The sequence below is a fragment of the Asterias rubens genome, chromosome 9 (assembly GCF_902459465.1).
Source record: "Asterias rubens chromosome 9, eAstRub1.3, whole genome shotgun sequence".
Taxonomy (NCBI): Eukaryota; Metazoa; Echinodermata; class Asteroidea; order Forcipulatida; family Asteriidae; genus Asterias; species Asterias rubens.
Window position 1 is genome coordinate 7,732,175 of NC_047070.1, and position 13,965 is coordinate 7,746,139.

The following is a 13,965-nucleotide window of genomic DNA, read 5'->3' on the forward strand; positions in this document are numbered from 1 at the left end:
TGCCAACCAACAGGGTCTGTACGCATGCGTGAATGTAATTAGCATATTTCATGGGAAGGGTCCATCATAGATATAGAATTAAAATAACTAGATCGGCCGCGCGTACATACACGCCATTGCCTGTGTAGAAAAAGTTTTTGTTCGCTATGGACGCGGTAAAAATTTCACGTTCGAAAGGCGACGCGCAAAAATTAACACGGGAGATAGGCCTTGACGCGCTAAATGTCACGTGCTGACGGCAAAAAGTCACGTGCTGACGGCAACGCACAGAAAATGTACACGGGAGATAGGCAATGGCGGCCCCCATGCCAGAACCCGCGTATGTACGCGCGGCCGATCTAGTTATTCTATTCTATATCTATGGGGTCCAATCCCTGCTTCCACAAGCGTCGATACGCACAGTAAACAGAGCCATGAAATTGGGGGCTCCAGTGCAGGCTGGGCTGTGTGTACTTTAAGAAAAAAAACATTCCTGGGGAATTCCCGAATTTACAAGAGCTTTTCTCACACACATGATCAGCCTTGAAAGCACAGGTTTTTATCAATGATCGTACGATCTTTGGTTTTTATTGCACCACCATACATGGACTGTACATGAATATGTACACCTACCCATGTAAAATAAAAGTTTTTATTTTATTTTAATTATGGCTCCATGAAATCACATGTTTCAACCCATAGAGCTATTCTAATAACATGATAAAAGCTTTAATAATAGGGGAACACTGGCCCGGCGAGTACGATGAATGATGCTGTCTTGCAGCCAATGGGAAAATCTTGGACAAAGTCATTGGGAAAAGAAATTCGCGACTTGCCACAATGTGCGCCCTCTATGTTCATTAATGGTCAGTTCATAAAAATTTTTGTTCGTTGATTCTGAAATTTGTCCTTTACAAAATTTGTCCTTTACAAAAAATTTGTCCTTTACACAATTTGTCTTTTACACAATTTGTCTTTAGTTTGACGCCCTCAATGTTTGTTTCGTTTTTTTTACGTTGGTGGTTTTTAGGTAAGAATTAAAAAAATATATAAAGAGTAGTTTTTTTTAAGGATAATTAATTTTGTATTTTTTATTTAAAAACATTTCGTGTAATTATTTTTCAGGGCAAACAATTTTTATAATTAACTTTTTTTTTTATTTAGTGAATTTTTTTTCTTATTGATTATTTTTTTGGATAGGTTTTTTTCTTGTTAATTTAAAAACATTTCGTGTAATTATTTTTAAGGGACAAACATTTCTTTTATGATTAATGATTTTTTGTAATTTAGTGTCATTTTTTTCTAATGGATTATTTTTTTTGATAGTTTTCTTTTACTGTTAATTTAAAAACATTTCGTGTATTTATTTTTAAAGGGACAAACATGTTTTTATTATAACTTTTTTTTATATTTAGTGTAATATTTTTTTCTAGTGGATTAATAGTTTTTCATTTTATTTCAAGTTTTGACTAATTGCTCATCTTTTCCCTTTAATCTAAATTAACAATATAATGCTGTTTTTTATTTTATTTTTATTTTATTCATTTTAAACTTTTGGTGCTCTGTATTTACGATCAACACATAAATTTCGTTTGTTTATTATTGGTATTATTGGTATTATTGTTTATCTTTAATTAACTGTAATTGTTCTGTAATTTTCGTTTTTTATGTTAGTTTTAAAAAATATAGTAAGTTTTTATTTTATTTAGCTTTTGGCCCTTTTGGCCGCCCATAAAATACCGCACCCATCCGTTCTTTGTGTGTCCCTCGCGAAAAACTCCGATAAATCAAGCAGTTCCCACGAATCATTCAGCTCTGTCTGTTAGTAATACTACACAGCTGAATAGGAACAAGTATCACAATGTATTACAATGTTTGAATGGACTGCAAACTAAACCGAAATGCCATCACACGGATTTGCGTATAATTGCAGCTCGATTTCATATCATAGCTTCTTAACAACTGTCTGCTTAGCAGAAATGAGCATGATACCAGTCACAAATTGTGTGTGTGTGTGTGTTATGGTAGTTTAGTTGTTGGTAACCATGTTATGATTCACACAAGGTTTGTGTATTGGGCCCAGCTAGCTCGGAAATAATACCGTATTGAGTCTGAAGACCATTTTGAAATATCGTGGTAGTTGCGTAACGTAACCCAGAGGCCGCCCTCTGATCGGGAGTAGGGTGACGTTATTACAATGTCCACATATCCCTTTGTTACTTGCTGAGGTGTTGTAGTCTACCAGGGCCCAATTTCTTAGAGCTGCTGAGCACAACAATTTGCTTAGCATGACATTTTCTCCCGTGATGAAAACAGGATTCCCAACTAAATTTCCATTTGTTACATATTGTTTGTAACTGGTATTCAGCTGATGTTTGCTTATCCTGAAAATCAAGTAGAAATGTGGATGGTAATCCTGTTTTTATCACTGGAAGAAATTTCATTCTAAGCAAATTGTTGCGCTTAGCAGCTCCATGAAATTGGGCCCTTTAGTTTTTGGAAAATTAGTAAAACACAAAAATAGTTTCCGTCTCAGGAGACGAAAATTAATTTAGCATGTTCAACGTATTTCCAGTACAGGTTTTACGCGACTCTCCTGAAAACATCGCTCTTTGGGTTTTTTCCCTCCTCAACTTGACAATTAAATGAAGCTGAAACTTCTCCCGGTAAATTATAATTACATACATCTTCATTCACAGTGAGTTAAGAATTCATGGGTTGAAAAACTTAATCTACAAAGGGTATCAAAGACAATGTTTTTTAGGTTCGGGTAAATTTGTCCGTATTCACCCAAACAAAAACACTACCTCCATGCTCCTATGGTGTCCACCATTAATCTGAAAAAAGTCTAACTGTGTTAATCGGACATTAGATGGGGAAATGTCATTGAACTCGTTAACTTAAGACTTGTTTTCATATTGGCGTCCTGTTTTGTAATTGGCAAATCGTCCAAGCCCATCATAACATTGTTATTTAAATAGTTATACATGGGGAGAGCGGTCGCCGTCTGCGTGTATACAATGTATAGACCTTTTTAATCTTGTTTTCAAATAGCTAATGAAATGCTCGCAAGACCGCGTTTTCCAATTGGGTCGTGGTCAGCGAGTTATTTATTCCGAGGGTTGTGATTGGTTGGGTGCAACTCAACAGGTGTCTGACACCTGGCTGGCTACAGAGAAAAGATACAATCATCGAGGCTCTTGTTATTCTAGATGATCGGTTTATCCCACCGCAGATCAACCACATTCAATTCAATGGGCCATGGATTCTGGAATAAACCAGGTCGTATATATTAGGGTCATGCATAGTCAAACAAAAACCAAACATACAGCGTAAACAACGAAATAAGGCTTTCATTTTAGTGTATACTTGTTGGTTACTATTAATTTATGTAAAATAACAGCGTCATTGAATATCCTCTTACTACATTACACAAATTGGACAGTTGAAAACAGAATATAAAATCCAAAAACAACGAATTCTTACTGTTGACAAACAATTCGTGCGGAAGTTGCTGCTTTATTAGATTGTATTTGTTCTAGGTCTATATTTTTCGTCGTTGTTAAAGACTGAAAAAGTCAAATAAATTTACGAGATGCAGTATAACACCTCTCAGTGTATAGTAAAATAAAAATACAAGGGCCAAAATATCTTTTGAAAGAAAATCTCATGAAATTATTCTTATGTAGGCCTAAACCAATGTTTACCAGGACTTTAAAAGCATTTTTAACTATTGGTAGATACTCCAAATAATTGTTAGCATAACAACTTTGATAACGAGCAATTGAGACCTAATGATAGTAAAACATCTTGTGAGAACAGTTCCCTAGTAGTAACGTAGTTTTTGAGAAACAGATGATTTCTCACTCAATTATAATAGAGACCTCAGCTTGAGTATTTTACCTGTTTATTTTATTTATCTAAAAAACACACAAATTTGTGAAAAAGGGGTGTACATTGTACATGTTTTTTTTTTTTCTTGTATCATATTCTATTGCAACTTCGATGACAAATTGAGCCCAATTTTTCACAGGTTTGTTTGGTATGCTTATGTTGGGACACACCAAGTGAAAATGCTAGCCTTTGACGATTACCAAACATGTCCAGCGAGAACAGTCTAATTTTGTTTAGCACCCTTCACCCAACCTACTGACAATGAACAGTACCCCATAAGCGTCAAGTTACCACCGTTGATTGACACCAGACGCGGGCCCACATTAACCGGTGGCTCAGTGCCTCGTTGTAGGGGGAGCCACAACCACGCGAACACACTCATGCACTTCTAAAACGTTGAAAGCGGGATAATCACTTTACAATGTACTGTTTAAAGCTTTGCATGGTGTGGATAAATGAAGAAACTAAAAATAACCACTCCCACGGTACAACTCCTTTCTCTGTGGTACAACCATGTGTAAATCTCTTTGGTGGTAGTTTTGGCTTTCAATGTAATCCGTGCTCATAAATGCTTTATTTAATTAATTCCAGACCTTCATGGCGTGATGGTTAGGGGTGGGGGAAGGGTAGATTAAATAGTGAGTTGCGACTTTCTAGTCAAGATGCTAACTAAGCTCAGAAGAAGTTTTCGGTTTACCTATATTCTGACTACCATTCCCCTGCCGCCCTCTCTTCAAAGCTAAATAATTCGGCAGTGATGGTATTTCATTTCCCAATCCCACAATTTTTTTTTAACCCGCGCCTATTGTTTTCTAAAAGCAATTTTCTTTCTATATTTATACTAAAATATTCCGAAGATAAGAAATTAATGCGCCATATAGACCTTTATCATGGTGCAGCCATCTTGAATTTCTCCCATAGATATAGATATAACCAAACCGAGGCTGGAAGAACAAAAAAGTCTTGTTTCATTCATTATCTTTATTCGATTTGAGGAAGATCACCAAGATGGAGGCATCATGACCAAGATATATCTTAATTTATTTAGGGTCAACAATTTCTCAGTATAAAATTGACCAGTGAGTTTCCCCTATGAATGTTTACTATTTTATTTTCATAACAAACAAACAAAGATTTCACAAGTAGACAAGAGTTCTTCAGCTTTCATAACAAATTTTATAATTCTTTATTGATCGAATATTTCTCATTGATTGTTAAATAAAAGAGGAATTCCACTTTTCTTGTAATAATTTAAATTTAAAACATCAGTAATTTTACTCAAGTTTGATTACAACTTCTGCAAAGATTTGCTTTGGCTTTATCACAATATTATTAACTTGAATAATAACAGCTTAATAGAATACATGCTGGTACAGAAAAAAAAGTATAAAACGATCATTCTTCTTATAGAAATTAGTAACTACATAAAACAAAGTTTTTTTTTATAAACTCTTAAAAAAATCAGCTTATTGTACAGTTGATTGTTGGTATTCTCTCCAACTTTGTTTTCTAAAGCCATGTAGTTCATGTATTTTTTACAATTATTCCTTCATGCACCAAATGCTGCTGCCCTTATAAAAAAGGTGATAAAACATTACAATAAATCTTGGGTAGGCCGAAAATAATTGCTTAACAATTTTTCTGCTAAGCAGAATTGAGCAGAATACCAGTCACAAATTGTACTTGAGGCATGGTAGTTTGGCTGGTAACCTATTTGGTTAGTGTTCAGCTACTTTTAGTGCTTAGACAGCTAAGCAAGGGCCCAACCTAGTTAAGCATGTAAAGCAGAAATGAACTTGCCAAGCAGACACAAACTGGTAATGGCTCAGTTTCATTAAGTTCACATTGTTGCAACTGGTGCCCACTCATTCTTTTGTCATAGCTAAGAAATTTGCTAAGCAACATTTTCTTCTTTTCACATTAATATGCCAATTGGACATTGACGACAACAAATTCCAAAGAAGGAAAAAAAGTTAGCTTCCGGGGAAAAAAGAACAAAGGAAATTCTCTTTTTGATAGCTTCCTAGTTTCCCATTCTTGTTTGAATGAAAAATCTGTTACCGATAACTAGAATGAGCAAAATATCAGTGAGAATATAAACCCAGAGAAAATTCAGTGTTTCAGATCAAAACAATTGGTATCGTACATGAACACTTATTGGACTTCATGTCTGTTTTTAGAACTCCTGCTCCTGGCCAACGAAATTTAAATTAATTACAGTTATTTGGTGGCAAGTTAACAGATACAATACAAAATAATATAAAAAAACATTTAAATTCAAATAACATCAATTGACAAGTCCGTCTTATTCTAATATTTAAACAGGAAAAGTAAACTTTTTTTTACAGAGACGCAACGATTAGAAAAATTAACTAAAATCTTCAGTGCATGCATAAGAATAATAATTGTAGTCGATTAAAAAAATCTTGATTCACAATCATGTACAAAAATCTGTCAATACTTAATAATTAAAATACCATAACTAAAACAAAGTAAATAGTACTTCAGAATAGTGGAGTTTTCTTTTTGAATCCTGCTTAATCAACGAAAAACAGCTATAACTTTTTATACTGGCCTAGTTTAACAACCTCCAAAATTGTGTTTATTGTTGATCAACAACAGGATTGTTTGGCAACTACAAAATCACCCGGTTAGGGTTGGATTTGGTGGTATTATGGTTAGGGGAAGGGAGTTTGAGGGCAGGTTGGAGTGTGTGAAACTGTTTGGGCACCAACTTTTTTTATTTAGTTACAAATATGCTGATAAATTATGTTCTGTTTAATTAGTTCAGTACTATAGGATTAAAGATCATTCAAGTACACATTCACTTTTTGTCCAAGCCCATAAACATTATGCTCCAATAAACTGTTTCTTTCTGTTCCGAGGAAATTCCATTTTTCTTTCACTTTAGAAATGCTCAATGTAAAATAATCATCTTCAAATCGATCATCCATATATCAGGTTGAATGAGGGTGCGAAATTAAGAAAGTTTCATTTCTCAGTACAAAATGCACTCTTTCACAACGCTATTAAAAGTCAAGTGCTGTATGTGCAGTGTTCTAACCGGAAACGGATGGATACACTGTATAACATTTATAAAATCTTGTCCTATATAATTATATTATTTTACTCTACTTTCGAGGAGAATGCATTATAAATAAATCAGTTGGTGTTTCTAGCCTTCTATTTATAGGCTATTTTGCATCACATAATCTGACATGCACATTTGCTCATAAAACATAAATGTAGCCAAGCACATAGAACTGTCGTGTTGTGTTTCAGTAGCTAAGGAAGAAAAAATCTAAAAAACAATTGGAGACCAGCTGAAAGTTGTTGCATGCCTGCATATTAATATTGAAACTATTAATTTATTAAAATTACATTGTATATCATAAGGCCTGCTATATTTTAAACCAGTGCTATATTATGAAGCAATGATAATTCCTGTTCAATTTAACAAGTTTGATTTTTTTCAGTCAAATATTAGATAAGAATGAAGCATTTTACTAAACTTTCTTGATAAGAATTCAAGGTTTGGGTAAAATAGAAATAGGCACACATTCAAGACTGCCAAGTAACGAGGCAGAAAAAAAAGTAATGGCACAGTAAAAAATAATAATCTAATACCGATAATGAATCCTTTCGGTATTAATAAATGGTTTTGTTTAAGGCATAAGTGTGGCATTAGCACGTCAACATCAAAATGAGGTAGTTGAATATAACAGAAACACCATATCAAAAAGTAACTTTAAATAAAAATTTAGTATATCTACATAAACAGACTTTTTGGTCTTCTGTACATTTTTTTTTCTTTTTCCGGTATACAATTTACAAACAATACTGTCGTTTTCGTCCAGTTGATGTTCTTGGGGTCTTAAGAGGTGCTGGTGGAAGCTCGTTTCGTTTGGTGGGACAGTACTTTAGCGTGTGGGCGTGGTCTCCGTTAACGCCGCACAGAGGACAGGTGTACGCTCTGAGGATGGGGCAGAGGGTTTTACCGTCTTGATCCTTCAGTATGTGACTGGAATAGACAGACTCCCGCTCTCCATTGTTCTTGCAGAAGACACACCATACTGTGGCTCTCTGCTTCCTCAAAATCCTCCGACTGGCGTCTTCCTCCGAATTCAAGGGACGGAATACATCATCCCTGCAAAGGGAAGGAAATAAAGATTTTTTTTTGTGAAAATCAATATTATAAACCACTAGGAAAACTGACTGGGTTATTTGTTTGAAAGGATTTGGGGGTTGAACAAAATTGAAATCTACTCGAGTGGGACTAATTTAGTGGGACTCCATTTAACAACCTCCAGATTAACGTGCCGGTGCTCTGTAAACTGTGCTATTTAATTCTAAGCCGTATGTTGGGAAAATTTTTAAAGAAATTTGATTTTGAAATTTGCCGTGCAAGTTTATGTGTTTCACCGCAAATCTTAGCTGGAGCACCAGCAGTTACTGAAAGTGGCAGTCTGCATTGCTATTTTTTTGCCAAAACATAGCCCGTGCTTTAGGAACGGCCAGTCCACGCAAGATGTTTAGTGCGATTTTCTGGATCCAAGTCCCAACGCACTTTTTACATTGGGTCAGATTCTGGCATTGTTCGTCGGATACACCAAACAATGTCCTATTCAAGGTTTAAACCTCAATTGATGGGCATTTTTAATTTCAAATAAGGCAACAAAAGTCTGAACACATCAGCCTGACTCGGAGTTACACTCAACATTATATCAGTCAACAAAAGTGCATTTGTGAAAATAGCAACAAATTTAGCAAATCTGGTCTTACTAAAAGGGTTGAAATTGCACATCGTTATTTTTTTTTTTAAGGCACAGGGTAAAAACTCCTAGAACTACATGGAGACGAAAGTGGAACGGACCTCTCATAGTTTTGGGCAAGACGGGCTAAAACAGGGACAGGGTTGAGAAAAGTGAAGTTTGAAAGTGAACTTGTCGTCTTTCAATTCAATGATTTTACAATTATTGCATAAACTGGTTAACAATAACTTTATTGAGCGAGAAAACCGAAACCAAAAGGTTGTTTAACAAAATAAAAACTAATAGACTTGGCAAGTCAAATTGGTTTGGCATGTTTGAAGCACACGGAATTGACACTTTTGTTTTACAAAAAGATAACAATCAAAAATCTGTTCAGCTTCAGTTTTTCTGTAAATTTACAACAAGTCTGTTTTTATTAAGCTCTGTATTTTTAACTGAATTCATCTTTGGTTTTAATAAACCAATTTAATAGCAACAGTTTACAACTTAAAATTCCTAAATGTAATTTTTTCCAATGTATAACTTGAGAAAGGTAGCAATCAAATTTGTTTTTTTCCCATCTTGCTTGGTTGACGAAAAACCCCGTGAAATCTCCTTTGGTTGGAAAGCAACATTTTAAGTGTTTTCATTTAATCCCAGTCATGTCACCATGTCCACTCATTTGACAACAAGGAATATCTCGTTCGAGTATATTTAATACCATTTTAATTTATAACAAATGAAAAAGTGGCGACAGGATACACAGCTTTTGTAAAAACCATGTTTACCACTTTCGACATGTTCAACATGCCTTCTCAATTTCCATTTTAATCAAATTTTACTTGTCAAAACATCACCTAAACCCCGGTGTAATTTGAACATACCTGTAGAGCGAGTCCAGCCTCTCTACCATCGACTCTGTCCCATTCCTCCGGAACTCGGTCATGACATCTCCTCCCCCACGAGTCGGCCATATCGAAGACGAGTACAAGTCTTCATAGTCGTCCTGAGGGTGCTCCACTCTGCCCACCAGTTTGGCCAGACCCAAGTAGTCTTTCATGGGTGAAAACCAATGCAAAGTAGACAATTCAGCGGCCATTTTTCTGCTGTTTAATAGTCAAGTTTGTCTTACTTTTTTTCCAGTTGCTCTCGACAGTTCCCGAAAATTGTTCTATACTACTACGTCCACGTGGACTCGCCTTTTTGTAAATAAAGGCACAGAGGTGGGCGGGTCTTAAGTCATTAACAGTGACACAAATGCAGCCAATCAACTCAAAGATTTCGTTAGTGCCAAACTGTGTACACTCAGGGGGACTCATGATCGTATAGTGTAGCTAGAAGCACGTGTTGATATACTGGAGACTGCTCGTCTTCGGTTCTGTGCAGGATCACAGAACTCAGATAATTATAAACAAAATATATACAGGCTACTTGCCGCCTGTAAGTGGATTCGGTAGGAGAAATAGACAAAATAGTGCGTTAATTAGTTTAGAATGAAAGTTTTGTCTGCAAATCAGCTGATGTGATAAATGTGATAAACTTTATAGGGTTTGATGCATTTTTGCATGGTGAGGTATAGTTGGTTTGCGCATGCATGGTTTACGGTGGTATGTGTTCTTTAGAGAGCTGTCTTGCTAAACTTTGTAATAAACTTTGTTTGTGTCCCCTTCTGATCACACAATCTCAAGTTTATGCCCAATTTCATAGAGCACAAACAGTAGCACAACAAAATCATGCTAACAAGAAATAAGGTTACCAGCCAAACTACCATGTTGTGTGTATAATTTCTGACTGGTATCCTTGCTTCTCGTTTCTGCTAAGCACATAAAACAAAGTAGTTAACCAATTTCTTGTGCTTATTATAAAGCAGCTCTATGAAGTTTGCCGGGCCCAGCAAAATCGAAAGCAAAGATTTATTAGGATTTCGATAGCAATTGGTATCTCGTCCAGTGATGAAACCACAGAGAATGGGCGAGGATGGCGAGATTTGACAGGAAGTTCCAAGGAGCCGTGAGGATCGTACCAAGAAGTTTCCAGGAGGCCTTGGTTTGGGTTGACTTTTCGGGTTACTGTTTTCCAACACATGTTAGTGTTTGTGCAACCATGGAGCAACACGGGTTCCATGTTGGTGTGAATTGTTAACCAAGACTGTGCACTCTAAATTCGAAGCATTTTATAGTTAATCCCTGGGGATTGTGATTAGGGGCCAATCCATTTTTAAGATTTAAGAATTAAATCTTTTAGATTCAAATTTTAAAAATGCTTTAGGATTTATTTTTATATTTAAAATGGATTGGTCCCTATAATAACAACCTTTTTGATAACGTTTTAAATCCCTCCCATGAGTGTACTATCCTGAGGGATTGGAAAGGGGCGGGGTTGGGACCCTTTTTTTGCAAAGGCGCGATGATCGGACACAAGTATTGTTTACAGTTTCTGGCAAAAAGGTCCCAGGGAGGGAGGTTAGAAAATATCACATGAGTTATTAGCCGAATGACAAGTAGATTGGTGTACGTTATTGTGAAAATACGCTATTGTTACGAAATACGAACTTGTTTGTTGTCACCCCTCTTTGAAGAACAGGAAAACCAAGTCCACGTTCAATTTAATTGCATACAATTAATTACAACCTGGTTTATGCCACTAGTGTGCGTTGGAGACAGTCTTGAAGGTGGAGTGGTCTATAGTAGAATTAGAACGTCACATTTACGAACAGGTTGATCCCTATATAGACTACTTGGCCCCGCGGGTTGTTTTGACAATTATTGCGCGTGCTTCGCGTACGTGCTAGGGGCTTCAGACGAGAGAACGGAGCCTGGAGCCGAATTCAAAGCCAAAGCCGTGGTTTCGAAAAGGGCCTGCGTTGAACGCATCATCATTGTTACTAGCGCCCTCGTGTGTCGGTTTGTTTCCTTTTGTTCGGGCCGAAGTTGGTTGTGTATCGAATGATAAAGTTAAAGGAAGGCACTAAATACTAACTCCACAGCGGTTCGGCCCATCGGAGTATACCCGAGCGAGAATGACCTTATGACGTCATTTTGCATATGCTTGTATCTTTTAGACATGAAAATATTAACAACCAGGTCCTAGTGGTTAGTCCACTCTTATGTAACAACTCTCCAAACCTGCTGCTACAAATGTACTTTAATATAGAGGTCTGAAGCAGTACTGATCTTTTAGACATGAAAATATTAACAACCAAGTCCTAGTGGTTAGTCCACTCTTATGTAACAACTCCCCAAACCTGCTGCTACAAATGTACTTGAATAAAGAGGTTTGAAGCAGTACTTGCATCTTTTAGACATGAAATCATTAACAACCAGGTATAGTGGTTAGTCCACTCTTATGTAACAACTCCCCAAACCTGCTGCTACAAATGTACTTGAATAAAGAGGTTTGAAGCAGTACTTGCATCTTTTAGACATGAAATCATTAACAACCAGGTATAGTGGTTAGTCCACTCTTATGTAACAACTCCCCAAACCTGCTGCGTGGGGGATCGTCGCGAACCGTGCCGGAATGTTCCGAGAGCACACGAAAAGTTCCGAACCGCTGTAGAGGTTAGTTTTTAGTGCCTTCCAAAGTGAAAGGGGGGGGGGACTAGTTGGTTGGGACGGGGCATACATTGGTTGGGAGGGAGAACATGGCGCTATAATTGGCGACGCAAAACCCTAATTTTAATTTCTATTCGCATCACTACATGCATTATCTCTGACCGAATTCATCACCTCAATAGATAGAGGGCGCTTATCAAGATGCTAGTTTGAATCGCGTGGAGCGCCACTGACAATTTTATTTGATGGTCTAACAGCCACTGGGTTGTTCCTTGCTCTTTGGATTGGGATACTTTCTAAAATATAGATTTTAATATTCCCCCAAATGACACCGGTGTGGCAGGAAATTACTGTCCTTTCGGGTGCACCCCACCAAATAGGAGAAAACAGAGCGTCGAGCTCAAAGGACTCGGAGGGAAATAACTTGTGTGTTTGTATCATCAGGCACATGCTCATTCACTTGGAAAATGTACACAAAACACCATAGGAGTGGTTTGTTTGTTTAGGCCCGCCATTTCTCAACGGATTAAAAAAAAAAAAAACTTTCCTGAAGAAATATGATCCTGACAGTATTCCTGATGTCCTGAGTGTGGTCTCCAGTCAAACTGTGAAAATGACTCGCTCTATAGGGTGCACCCCACCAATAATAGGAGAAAACAGAGCGTCGAGCTCATTAATATTTTGTTGGCCCCGAAAATATTCTATTTTAGACAGATTTGAGAGCCCCCAGAAAGTGTTTCAGTGTAAAAAAAATGTTGCCCAAATTGTGACCTGGGGGTTGTTGACTTCCAGCTTGAGTTATTTTGGATGACATAGGCCCTGAAATAAATGGTCCTATTTGCTGAGAGGTGTAGGGAAATTTTTCAAGATTGATGCTCCTACGTTTTGAAAATTAGACCTGTGAAGGGGTGTTTTTACTTGGAGGGAGAATAACTCGACGGGCCCAGGGACTCCCCATATCAAATTGAGCAGAGAATAAAAGTTCAAGTGCCAATCAATAATTTTCCCTTTCAAGTTAAAAGCTGCGAGACGTTTAAGTAGTTGTCGTGTATTTTTGAATATTTAGCATTTTGCACTGTGTGCTGTGGGAGATTATTTGGTGGGGTGCACCCCTCCACATAGACCTTTTCGCAAATACCGGGGCGCGCGCGTAAAGCTTGGAATTAGGTGCATTGTGGTCTTGCTGGTATCCAAATTTGATCCATATCTATCCCACAATGCACCTCATTCAACAGTCTGCGCTTGCGCATTGGTATTTGCGATAAGGTCTATTGTGTACAAACTTCTTCTGATAGCGCCCTCTTTTGAATCATCCTCCTTCATCAGCCGTCACATGTCCCTGGGGACACACCGACCTATTAAAAAGGCGACCACCGATTTTTATGACATAAACAGGTTTTTTTTTCAAAGGAATTTCTGTACGGAAATGTAGAGATGTTGAGTTATCTAAAAAATATAAATTAATATTGTAGCAGCAATAATTGTGTCAAGTGGTATCGACTGCCAGGGGTTTGAACTATAGACACAATTGAATAAACACATTGTTGCTTTTGGAATACATTTTCTGGCCGTTTGTTGCAAAAAAAACCTCTCAAACAAAGTCTAAATAAGATTAACGCGGGTTAACCCGAACGTCCTTAATGCTTATGGTTTGTAATTTTGAACTGAGGCCAGTGTAGCTTGAAAAATTAAGTGGGTTACAACAATGTAGTTATTATCCCGTTTCTCTTAAAGGCAGTGGACACTGTTGGTAATTACTCAAAATAATTATCAGCATAAAACCTTTC

General features: G+C 36.9%; 1 protein-coding gene across 1 annotated transcript; it reads right to left on the reverse strand.

The window, feature by feature from the left end:
• Window positions 1-5,404: 5,404 nt before the first annotated feature.
• Window positions 5,405-9,811, reverse strand: LOC117294334 (nanos homolog 1-like). The gene is made up of 2 exons (XM_033776700.1): window positions 9,509-9,811; window positions 5,405-8,020 (listed from the first exon to the last, which is right to left on the reverse strand). The coding sequence occupies exons 1-2, from the start codon at window positions 9,721-9,723 to the stop codon at window positions 7,702-7,704; spliced, it is 534 nt and encodes a 177-aa protein (XP_033632591.1). The 5' UTR covers window positions 9,724-9,811; the 3' UTR covers window positions 5,405-7,701.
• Window positions 9,812-13,965: the final 4,154 nt, after the last annotated feature.

Bases quoted from the DNA above. Each gene is read 5' to 3' on its own strand.
- LOC117294334 (XM_033776700.1), bottom strand. From the start codon at position 9,723: ATGGCCGCTGAATTGTCTACTTTGCATTGGTTTTCACCCATGAAAGAC. The intron at 8,021-9,508 runs GTATGTTCAAAT...TTCCCTTTGCAG, and splicing joins AGGCTGGACTCGCTCTACAG to GGATGATGTATTCCGTCCCT.